A 12,858-nucleotide genomic window follows, 5' to 3' on the forward strand; every position below is an offset into this window, starting at 1 on the left:
GGGGACCTGTCTTTTCAGGTCGTAGCTCCAAGACTGTGGAATGCCCTACCCTTGACTCTACGTATGACTGAATCTATTGATGATTTTAAAAAACAGCTGAAGTCACATTTATTTAGACAGTTTTTTTAATTGATTGGGTTTATTCATTTTATAAATTGTGTTGTGCTATGTGAGTACTTTTTAGGCTTATGTATATTATTTATCTCTTTTTATCTTTTGACTTTGTAAAGCACTTTGTGACCTTGTCTGTGAAAGGTGCTATATAAATAAAATTTACTTACTACTTACTTAATCAAGGTTAAAGCTGCACAAATAGACTATCTGAAATCTACAATTTCTTGATGGAGACAACTACAGTATGCACCATATGCGCATGGTAGTTTGGACTTTATTCTCTGATTTCTAATGATTTGTTGAACAAAAGAGCAATTGAGAAAATAATCGGCTGATTAAAACATAATATAAAAAAATGGTTCCAATCCAAAGTTAAAATATCCTGAATAATGTTTACAGTCACCAACCTTATTCAGTTATCCTGTTTTCATTTGTTTTCAGATTTGTCTGCATTGATGAACTGCATTGCAAAATATTAATGCAATGAAAATATATAATTCCAGGTATGTATACATGCATATTTTTTTAATCTACCATAACTAACCCTTTATTTTAACAACACTTTTAGCATGTCTGTAGAAGGCATTAATGTCAGGAAAAGAAAAAAAACTGGACAATTTGATTTCTCTTAGAGACGTGACTCCACAAAGTAACCCATTCTTATTAGTCTTTGCTCTTGTATCTTGTGGTATTAGACACATACAAAATTGTGTGTGGGGTCCAACAGGCTATCTGGAGGAAGAATGACACAAGAAGAGCAATAAAGAGTATTTATAGTAGGGACGATAAAATGGCAACACATTCATGTTTACAATGCTCCCAACTTACCCGCCTACTCCTACAACTAGAGTCTTCATCTCAGCTTGCTGTGTAGCTCACTGTAAAGTCTCTTATATAAAACTGGTAACGATAAATTAATTAACAATTTATGACGTCTGCACAGGTGTATTAGTACTTGGTGCTGCAACAACACTAGTGTTTACTCCCTCTTTGGTTTCCGCAGTTGGACGCTCGTGATTGGTCGACGGAGCTTTACGTCACTCTAGACCTGCCCATTGAAAAAAAAGATATATATCTTGAGAGGCTTAAAAAAAAAAACTTTATTGAAAATTGTGCTTACAAAAATTCCAATCATTTGTAAAAACAACAATAATATGAACCTATCAACTTAGACCGAGCCAAGCAACATTACCAAATTGTTTGAAATAAAGTAATTGTAACCGACATAAACACATAATTGACACATACCGTGCATTTACATAGCAACATAATGTTGTTTTGTTATATTGCTTGTTTACTTTTAAATTAAAAATACAAGCAATCATTCTGTCCTATTGTATTATTTACTTATTTATTCTATAAATAGTCATATCTATTTATTTATCAGTGCGATGCATTAAAACTGTAATCTACTGTAACGTCATAGAATAGAGCCGCATAGAATAGACATATCTATGATAAAGTAGACTGTAGGTACTGTATGTCTATGCAGTAGATCTACAACCAATGCAATACAATAAAACTGGTTCAGCTTTGCGCACGCGTAGATGAATATTTCCGCTGCCCAACTCAACTTCCTCATTGGTAAAGATAGGAAAGTATTGTACGGTCGAGTAGCGTTTCTTTCCGAAACAAAACACAGTTCGTATCGTTTCACTTTATCACCGAGCCTCGAAAATGTCGAAGCCTCCTCCCAAGCCGGCCAAACCAGGTAAAACTAACGCTACGAAGACTTGAACTTAAAGCAAAGTTTTCCTCTGTGTTTTGCGAGGACAACACTTCTTGTTAACAGTGTCAATTTCATGGGCGGGCGGTGAGCACTTCAGAGTTAGTGAATTTGGCTGATTTATATCGTTTGTCTGGGAACCTTTCTTTCGCCAGTGGATAGAGTGGCAGTAAACTCGGATTAATAACAGTTTCCATCGTTACTGACTGGACCAGGACTACCATGGAGCTGTTGTACTGTAACTTATCTGTCTTGACTACTGACTGACAGGTGGATCCAGCTCTCAGCAGCAGGCCTCTGTCACTTCCCTCTTGCCATCCCTTATGTAAGGAGAATGTTGTAATCTTCATTGGCTGTAGGTCGTAGGTTAAGAGGTGATGGTGAGTCAGTGACATCAGTCTGAACGTCCAGTGTATTCAGTCTGTGCAGCTGTTCAAGGATTACGAAATGTGTTACAGGTTTACCAAACGTTTATTTTGTCATAGATCTATTAAATGAACATGAGCAATATGACCAATATATTTTTTATTTGGAGGAAGTGGGATTTACAGCAGAAGTATGTGCTATTCAAGCATTACATTAACAATAGATTAAATGGAATATCTTTATTGTCATTGCACATGTGACTTGTACAACGAAATTAGGTGCCTTCCTAGAAGAATGTAAAAAAAGCAATAAAAACATGACCCTAACACATATCCCTTACTAAATTCCACATATTTCATATTACATTACGCTACTCCTTATCACATTGCATTTAGTTCTTGTACTGCCCTGAGATAAAAACAGTTTTTCAGTCTGTTTGTCCTGTTTTTTTTTTTATATTGTCCAGTACTGTCTGCCTGAGGGTAGCAGTTCAGAGAATGACCAGGATGAGATGGGTAAAGTATAACAGTAAGTGATATAAAGACACTGAGCTTGATCCTGAGAGGAAATTAACTTTGTACCTGAATAGGTTTAACACAGTAATAATAAAAACTTTGTTTTCCACTGAGTAGTTACCATGCTCCAAGGACTGAGGGGAAGTAGAGGGGGTAATCCCCTGAATGTCAGGTTGGCGGTTCGATCCCCAGCACCTGCAGTCCACATGATAAAATGTCCTTGGGCAAGACACTGAACACCAAGTGGCCATCGCCACCATAGTGCGAGTGTTTGTATGGCAGCATTGACGAGGGTGTGTGTGAATGGGCAAAATATTGTAAAGGGCTTTGAGTGCATGAAAAGCACTAGATAAGACCATTTATCTGGAACTGCAATGATTGGTTGATTAATTTATTATTTGATCTGCAGCAAATTCATTTTATAATTGATTAATCTTGTCATTTCTTTATCAGAAATGTCAGATATTTGCTGTTTGTAGCTTCTCAGATATGGGGATCGTAAGCCTTTCTTAGTCACACGTGATGACAGTAAAGTGAACATTCTGGATTTTTGACTGGTCATGGCAACAATAAGACAAACCTCGGTTTGTGGGAAACTATACCAGGCATTTTAATAGGTTAATAGCTAATTTGAGCATATTATTAACATACCCAGTGAGGGCATGTTAAACAAGATGAATAATCGTTTGTTTGAGGATTCATGCTAACAAGAGTTTCACTGGATTGTGAGCAGGTTACAGTAGATAAAGTAATCGTGAATTACTCTCTAAAGTAATTGTGAATGAATCTGTCCCTGCCTCAAACTGCTAGTCTCTAACTGTCCCTCAGCACAGTGAACTGTGATGGCACTAATTAATTTTCCAAAGAGAAATAGTTTGAACAAAACAACACATTCTCAGGTTTCTTCTTGAATGCTGCAGGATTCACTGCTTCTCTTTGCCATATGTAGTTGGACACTGAGTAGCTTTGGGTTTTGGACTATTGATCACGTAAAAAAGGATATTTTAAGATATCATCTTGTGCTCTGCAAGGTTATGATTAGAATTTGGCATTTAATTGACTAAACAATTTATAATAATCCGCAGATTAGTTGATAATTAAAATAATCATTACTTGCCGTCCTAATCAAATTAGCATCTTTTTTTTATTAGTTGCTTGAAGAGATCTTTGGCATTCTGCATGTTCTCTAGCAACTTTTTTCGAGTTGTGCTTGGCCGCATGTATCCAGAGAAATGTCCTCACATTTAAAAGCACTAACCATATGCTCCTTTGTTTTTCCCTTCTAAACTGGTACTTTATAGGAAGAGGAGGACGTTTCAGAGTTTGCCAGTCAGGAATGTAGGGGGCAACGCCAGAAAGCTGTGTGTTTTCTCTGGTTTAAAACATTATACTTAACATTATAGAGTAGAGCTGCTGTCATTGCTCTTGCAGCACAGTAACACAGCTGGAAATCGTCAAAAATCCACAAGTAAAAACAAAAAAATTTGCTCTCATTGAGGCTTAGTTTTTTCTCATTTTATTTTAGCAAGAAGAAATCCTTGTCTTTTCCCAAAGCTTCACAGTGTAAAGAGAATCTAGACTAGTCAGCACAGGCGTTTGTGTGTTTTAAGCAACATGACGAGGCCTGCAGTGTAGACATGCTTGCGGTGTTGGACAGAGCTGAGCTTGTGCTGCTGCTCGGACCCTCTCATTCTGAAGCAGTGTGTTAAACAGGAACCCTGAGTAACAGCAGCAGGGAGGTGTACTCCGGCCAATATTAGGCCTGTCAGCTAAAACCATCAGCATACAGGGAAGACACTCTACTGTCTGGGATCAGACATCTAAAAAAAAAAAAACCTACAGTAAATAGATCTGTGTCAGTCTTGACACACGATAAATTGATGATTCAGCAGCATCTTTAGTACTTGGTCAAATTCTATATTAGAATACTTTGGTGAGCATTTTGATCTATTTGTGTTTGTTTATTTAACAGGGAAAACACAGATAAACTTAGTTACCTAATAAGAAATCATGCATCAGATATAGCAATGGTAATAATAATAAATGTGTATAGCGCTTTATTAACAAAGTTACAAGTTGCTGCACAACTGTAAGCAGTGATAGAAAAATGACAAGCAAGAGTGTAAATTGAGTAAAAAATCAAGATATACATAAAATGAGGGGAAACGAAATATAATTAAGCACATAAAAATTTGTTTTTTTATAATGTAATGTTAATATTTGCCTATAGCTGAAGCTCATTTGCATATTGAGCATATTATAAACGTATTCAATGAGTGCATGTAAAGTGACACATTTTTGAAAGGGAGGCCACTGGAGTGAAGGACTTGTGATATTTGTTTGCACATCAGGAGAATGGAATCGCTTTGCACTAGTGTTGAATGAGATTTGGTCTGGTTAAAGCCTCTACTTCGACTTTCAGTGTAACCTGTCTGTCTCTTAACTTACTAATTAACTAACTTTAGGTTTTGGTTGGTCACAGAATCAAATAGCTCATAAGAATATTTAATAATAAACTGAGAAAATCATGTCACTGTTTCTTTAAGATCTTTTGAAAGCTATACTTGAACTAGTTCAGCAGTCAGGCCACAACCACTCTGGTAGCATTCCAGCAGTAGAGCTTACAGCAGCCTCGACTGTGCACCGTCTCAGGCCCCGAGGGAGGCAGCCTCAGGTCTGCACACACTGGTTCTCTGTTGGGTTTTTTTTTGTTCCTGTAATGCATGCAGAAATGTTGCTGGTCACAGAAGTGTTAGATGGTACATGCTGTTGAAGGAGGTGATGGATCATGTGGCACTGATTTACTGTACCCATATGAGATTACTGAACCACATTTATGTTGCATACTCACCTGCAGACTCACTGTTTTGAAATTAAAATGGGTGTTCAACAGGGCTGTGAAGTGGCAGCATGTGTGTTTCATCTGTGTGTGTTCTCAAGTACGCTGTGACCTTGTCACCACTGTTAGAGTATGTATAGAGACACAGAAAATACAAATACTTCATCTTGCACAATCTGTGTTTTCTCTTTACTAGGCCAAGTCAAGGTATTCAGAGCATTGTTCACCTTTGACCCCAGAACAGTAAGAACTTTTTGTTTATCGATACATTTCACATCCTCCCATATTGCTGTGTTGAATACTAGCCACAAAACAGTTACTACCATAAATCTACAGGGTCTTGAACAATTTCCATTTGTAACAGTGATGGACAGTAGAATAATGAAATCACTCATTTTGGTTAATGCCCTTCAGTGACACCTCTGGGCCAGAATCAGATATGGCTAAAAGAATGTAATAAAATGACAGAACTAGTCATACAGGCCATACTTAAAAGTGACTTAAAGTCAGTGGTGGAAGACGTGCACAGATTCTTTAAGTAAAATTGGCATTAATACTGGTAGCATCTAAATAAAGTAAAAGTAAAGTACTCATAATGCAGAATGACACATTAATGTACAATATGTTGAATTACAGTTATTGATGCATTGTGTATATCACATTTAATGTTAAAGCTTGTAAATGAGGAGGTAATTTTAACTGCCTTATATACTTTTAACTTAAATTACTTCTGGGTAGCTTGTGAATTTCCCACCGGGGAAGTCTCACAATTATACTCTATTTACTTTTATTATTCTGCATGTTCCGGTTGGACAACGAAGCTGGGGAAGCTGCTGGGTGAAATGTAGCACAAAGTGGGTCAGTGTTGAGGTCAAACAGCTGTGAATGTCTTTTCTGTGACTGGTTAGCCTGCAGTAACTGTCTTTTTTTTATTTTTACTTTTCAGCCAGATGAGCTGTACTTTGAAGAAGGAGACATCTTGTACATCTCAGACACAGTAAGTAAAACCTCATAGATGTAGCTGCCATCTTCTTCTTTAAGTCTTCATGTCCCATTCAGTTTGAATTTGCACTTACTCATTTATTTGAATCTTTCTGAATCAATCTTTGAAGATTTCTGTGTTACTGTTGTCCCCAGAGTGATACTAATTGGTGGAAGGGGACATGCAGAGGACGGACAGGACTCATTCCAAGTAACTATGGTGAGCAGACCAACTTTGAATTTCATTACATGCTTGTGGTGATCAAAATATTACCTAATACAGACCTTTGTTTTTATAATTCTCATAAATCAATGAATTTATCAATTTTATCAATCTTTTTTTTAAGTGGCTGAGCAGGCTGAGACCATTGACCATCCAATGCATGAAGCAGCCAAACGAGGTGCAGAATCCGTCTTCATATTTGAATATTTTCTTCTGCTATTTTTTTAATTGTTTTTTTGGACATATTTCTGACACCCTGATGATGTCTTTTCTGTTTTTGCTGAAGAACTGTTACACAGTTAGCATCATTAGTAACCACTGCCCTTTATCTCTCTGTGTGTTTGTGGCTATTTGCACATATTTGTGCATTTAAACAGGCAATTTGAGCTGGTTGAGAGAATGTGTTGAAAACAAGGTTGGAATCAATGGCCTGGATAAGGCAGGAAACACGGCCCTCTACTGGGCATGCCACGGAGGACATAAAGGTAAGAACAATGAGTAAAATAAAATTTAAGATCCTTTCTTGGTAGTGCCATTTCATGGATGAGAGATGCAAAAATGCCTTTTCTTCTCACAACCACACTGCATGCTCAGACTGGCAGCAGCACTATTTGGATTTGGATATGTCTAACTTGGCGGTTGGTAGTCTATAGTTGTATCTTGTTGAGGCAGCAACTCAAATCTGAAATTGTAATAGGCAGATTTATGTTATGTCAAAAGTGAAGTATATAATAATAAAAAAAAAAAACAAGAAGCTGGTCTGTGATAGCGTTGCACTTTTTCTGTGCCTCTTCATGACTGTTATGCACATGTCATAGAATGTTCTTCAGTCCATCACTCAGACTTTTCTTGGTTTTCCTTTCTCAGATGTCGTGGAGCTGTTACTAAACCAGCCCAGTGTGGAGCTCAACCAACAGGTGGGATGTGTTAAAAATGTATTTAGAAATGGCAGTAACTTCACTAACATCCGTTTTGTATTGCAAGAAGTGCAGCAGGGTGGCAGTGTGATGTTGTGGTGAGAATGGAAAACCTCTACAGCTACAAGACTCGAGGTCAAGGCCCCAATAGTGAGGCCTGATGAATTTCTAACTCATTTTTTACCAGCTGCATTAAAACTGTCTTTCAGCTGACCCACACTCGGGAGTGAAAGAGGGAAATACGAGTAGATTTTTTCCTACAATTTTAAATATCTAGATCATGTGAATCAAATTTAGCAAAGGCAAGTTATGACATTAAGACACAGTAGCACTAAAAAAGCAAGAAGATCGTATTGTTTGTTCCTTTCATAATCAATTCCTAAAGGGCATTTCATCAAAAACTGGCTGACAAAGCAATAGAAAACCCTGAATAAATTAGTGGAGAAACATAACAAATGTCAATGCTTCTATACAGGGAAAAACAGGGGTTACTTAATTATTTAATGAAAATCTCAGGTCCATTAACATCAAAACATCAAATGAAGGAACATGGTTTTTAAAAAAGTGTGTTCATCCGTCCAGAAGTGTTTCAAGGAGCTGGAGAATCTGTGCCAGGTTGTTCAAGACAGTCAGTCATGTTAGACTTTGGCATAGAAAAACAAACAGAGGGCATCAAGGGAACAAACTGTAGCCTGGACTCAACTATTTCAGGAAGTGGAAGTTCTGTTGTGTGTAGATGTGTCTTTTGTGACAATGTGAAACAAACTTAATGCAAAAAAAAAAAAAAGAAAATTCAACAGTCAGCTTAAATAATTGTAGTTTAGGTCACAACTTTGGGTGTGACCACTTGTCTTACTGTAGGTGAGTGATGTCAGACTTAGTGATTGTTAGTGTGTTTGTCAGTGAAGAAGTGTTTTGTGTTTCAGAATAAACTTGGAGACACTGTTCTGCATGCTGCTGCCTGGAAAGGTTATTCTGACATTGTGGAAATGTTACTGGACAAGAGTGAGTAGTAGTCATGTTTTGTATATGGTTTACTAAAGAGAAACTCATCCTCTTTATTTGGATGGATATTGAAAGTGAGCATGGACCGAAAGATTTTAGTCAACCCTAATATGAGTGCGTGATTCCATTTTGAGGAAATAATAATCAGCTGACTATGCACATCCTGTGTGTCCTCACATGTGCAAAGTTTTTCACTCTGAATATGTTTGTTTCAGATGCAAGGACAGACATCAGGAACAATGAGAATAAGCTGGCTCTGGAAATGGCCACCAATGCCCAGTGTGCGTCACTTCTCAAACGGAAGCAGGGAACCAGTAAGTACAGCTGCCACTAGGGGGCAGCCTTGTACCACTCACACAGCATCAGCAGGACTGGCCACACACACACACACACACACAGGGAACAGAATAATATGCATTTCTTTTTTACTGGGCTGTCAGTTGAGGTTGACTGACTGGGCTTACAGTAAAATGAATAATTGTTGATTTTCACAACTTGTTTTACTGTATATGAGCAACATACTGTATTTATGTGACAAACTGTCTTTATCCATGTCCTGTTCCTGTGTCTTGTATAAACAGCATGAAATAGGGGTATTTTGAGCAATTAGGTTTGATATGTTAAGAAATCAGCCACCGCTTTCTGGCGTACAGGCCCAACACAGGTCCTTGTCTAAGGGGTATGAGGGATAAGAGAAAGAGTTGGTGTTAAACTCAAGGACCATTTACTATGGATTATTTGTTGGAAAGGCCACCGGGTAGTGTGCGCGCTCTCCACACTCTCAGGTTTTGATTGGGCTTGCTTAGACATTAGCTGCAAGGTAGTAACTGAAGCAGACACTAGTTCCCTGCACTCTGCCACTTGTATTGAAGTGCACTGGGAGGAAAGTGAGTGACTTTATTGGCATTTCAGTTGTTCTGCTTGATAAACACTAATGTTGCAAATTTGTACATTTGCCAGTGTAAGTGTTGGTTTGATAGCTTGTTCAACGATTAATACACACAGTGCACTTTGACACCTTTTATCTGCTTTAGTGGCAGGGTTATGCTTAGTTAAATCATAACCACTTACATTGTTTTATACCATAATAAGCAAATGTTATTACTGCAGTATGATATTTCTGCATTGTTTATTTCTACTTTGATGGTATTTAGACTAGAAATGCACTGATTGAGGGCAGCACGGTGGCACAGGTTCCGGGTTCGGGCCCCACCTGGGACCTTTCTGTGTGGAGCTTGCATGTGCTCTCTGGGTACTCTGGCTTCCTTCCAAAGACATGCAGCTTAGGTTGATTGGTGTCTCTAAATTGCCCATAGGAGTGCGTGTGTGTGATTGTTCGTCTATGTGTTAGCCCTGCGATGGATTGGCGACCTGTCCAGGGTGTACCCCGCCTTCGCCCGATTGCCGGCCGGGATTGGCTCTGGCCCCCCCCGTGACCCCGTTCAGGGACTAAGCCCTAGAAAATGAATGAATGAATGCACTGATTGATTGGCGGATATCGGACATGGCTGATTTTCAGCGTGGCCAGTGACCAGCCGATCACTCTGAGACAATCTAACTGCATGCCGGTCAGATTTAGAGGCATGAGAGTCCACGTCGTGCACGCAGTGGTACAGACCACAAGTGTAGCCCAAGCAGCACGTAGTATCTCCTGTGCTCGCGTTAGTATCTATACCAAGCACCTATTCACTCGCGCATTGGAAGCGCTTGTTGTACTAGAACCGCACAAAGGAGCCTCGAGAAACACCTTGGAGAAGGGGAAACTACATTTCTGACAAATGGTTCACAATGAGGGAACAACTGGCTACAAATAAAATGCATGTGTATGTACAATGTATCCTTCCCATGGTAAAACACAGCAAATGCAAACACAACAGACTGCAAAAAGACTGATGTAACGGACATTCTTATGTTACCTGTTTCACCTGTTTACATTTGAAGTACAAATATTGCACTTCATGTTTAGTTGGAGGGTTGTAAAAAATGTAAAACTTTAATACAAGGTTTTATTTTTATTATTGCAGTTAAATTTTTCATGAAAGAAAAGTTACAAAAATGCTGTCAGTTACAATTATGTTAAAGATTCTGGATTGCATGTGTTGTGATTGATTGATGTGATTAAATCGGTCCCAAATATATGGTCTTACCCTACCCACCAACACTGTTATTTCTAGTCTTTGTAGTAACTTGTACTGTGATCATTACATGCAACACATGTAAAATACTGCTGTATTCCTGTCATTAACAGCCCATTTCCTCTGTCAACAGATGTCACCCGCACACTAAGTAATGCTGAAGAGTATTTGGACGATGACGACTCGGACTGAGCTGTCCCTGCTGATACATCGTCACTGTCTTCCATCGGGTTTGTGGGGGCTGTGGAGCTTGTGGAGTTATTACAGACCTAAAATGGATTTGCTGCTCCATTTCAAACGTAACTCCATTTTAGGTCTGTCATTTTGTAAAAACACCTTGGTTCATGAACCTTGTGCATCAGTGTGAATTTCAAAGTACTGAATTATTGCATTTTACAGTTCACCTGTTTGCTAAGTGTCTTTCCACATGTGAGGGGTTTGTCTTGGTGCATCATACACAGTGGGCTGAGGGGCAGAATAAACACTCACCAGCCACTTTATTAGGTGCAACTGTATAATTTTATGCAGTTCAGTGTAACAGTTCAGCCTTAACATTTGTGTTTATGGAGCTCAAAATGTTTCAGTTTTTGATGAAACTGTTATAAATGTATAAACTCAATTATATGTTTATTATTGAGCTCATAGTTAAAGGTGGTGGTGTACTGGACTACATTATATTCAGAGGTGTTCCTAATATTCTGACCCTCATATGTAGCTAGGGAGGACAAAAATATAGAGACACCTCTGAATATAATGTAGTCCAGTACACCACCACCTTTAACTATGAGCTCAATAATAAACATATAATTGAGTTTATACATTTATAATCAAAAACGGAAACATTTTGAGCTTCATAAACACTGATGTTGTGGTGGAAGTGTTGAATTGAAACACATACAATTTTAGCAGGTGTACCTATTAAAGTGGCCGGTGAGTGCATGTAGTAGTTGAGAAGGGACCAAATCTTTATGAAAAACATACAGATTGTGTTTAACCTATTTAAACTGAGAATTAAAGTGCCAGATTAAAAGATTAACGTGCTCTGTCTAGTTAATTTTTGATGCTCCACTCCCGTTACTGACCTTCAGAGTCACCTAGAAGGCACTGGAAACACCTTCTCTGGCAACTTGGAGCTCTGTCATCAATAGACGCAGATAATGGAGGCAATGCAACATATGCATTTAACCTTATTAGTGTCCCCTCTAACTAGGATATGCTGAGGTACCCAGTGAGATATTTTCCTACATTACCTGCTTGGTGAAATTAAGGGGAGGGGGTACGTAAATTGCCTTGTGTGGCAGAAATCTTAGCCTCCCTCCTTCATAATATTGTGCAACTCACCTGTTGCTCTCTATACTGCATGTATTTTGGTCTGTTATAACATTTCCAGTGCCTTCAAAGGTCAGGTTAACTTAAAAATATAAAATGTTTAAAAAAAAATTCAAGCCCATCGAAAGCAGACTTTGTTATTCTTTAATCTTTTGATGGTTTAGCTTCTATCTTGGGAGCACATTACTGGATTTATTGCTGCTTTTTAATAAATTCTGTTAAAAGTGCCTTAAATGTGTAACAGTAAGCTTGTTTTTGGTTCTGCTTCAGTGTGGATGTGTTTTTGTCTGAGATTATGAATTTAAGATGACTTTTAGAAATCTGAAATTAAAGAACTGGAAATGTCAATTTGTTGAAAATTGACAGTTAAAAGAACATTTAATTATCGCAGAGGAAAATCTGAAATTGTCAAAAGGATCTTTGGATTTTAGGGTTTACGTTTAGGTTACAGGAGTCGTGTTAGAGGATGTAATCAGAGCTTCTCACAGGAAGCCAAATTCCTCTCGTTACAAAGTGTGCAAACAAACCTGTCCTTTGCAGAGTAATGTGATCAGGGGCTGTGTTAATTCACGCAAGTACAGCCATTAATAAAATACTTAAAAAAGACACTGCAAGCAAACTAAAAAGTTTAAAAGTCAAAGATTTCCTTTATTATAAAGTCAGCATATTGATGACATTCCAAAGAAGGCAGAAAGGGCGAGAATTAGA

General features: G+C 38.1%; 2 protein-coding genes across 3 annotated transcripts in view; one reads left to right on the top strand and one right to left on the bottom strand.

Moving 5' to 3' along the window:
- nmrk1 (nicotinamide riboside kinase 1) overlaps positions 1-1,106 on the bottom strand; it is a 10,805-nt gene extending 9,699 nt beyond the window's left edge. For both annotated transcript variants that reach the window (XM_020593665.1, XM_020593664.1), the window contains exon 1: positions 943-1,106. In XM_020593665.1, coding sequence (XP_020449321.1) covers positions 943-971 — 29 coding nt within the window. In that variant the 5' untranslated portion in view covers positions 972-1,106. The remainder of the gene's footprint in view (positions 1-942) is intronic.
- A 527-nt stretch (positions 1,107-1,633) lies between these two features.
- On the top strand, positions 1,634-12,374 carry ostf1 (osteoclast stimulating factor 1). The gene is made up of 10 exons (XM_020593886.1): positions 1,634-1,825; positions 5,757-5,803; positions 6,507-6,557; positions 6,698-6,761; positions 6,889-6,942; positions 7,142-7,249; positions 7,632-7,681; positions 8,608-8,686; positions 8,902-9,000; positions 10,955-12,374. The coding sequence occupies exons 1-10, from the start codon at positions 1,792-1,794 to the stop codon at positions 11,011-11,013; spliced, it is 645 nt and encodes a 214-aa protein (XP_020449542.1). The 5' UTR covers positions 1,634-1,791; the 3' UTR covers positions 11,014-12,374.
- Positions 12,375-12,858: the final 484 nt, after the last annotated feature.

Source organism: Monopterus albus, unplaced genomic scaffold, assembly GCF_001952655.1.
Source record: "Monopterus albus unplaced genomic scaffold, M_albus_1.0 scaffold20.1, whole genome shotgun sequence".
Classification (NCBI taxonomy): domain Eukaryota; kingdom Metazoa; phylum Chordata; class Actinopteri; order Synbranchiformes; family Synbranchidae; genus Monopterus; species Monopterus albus.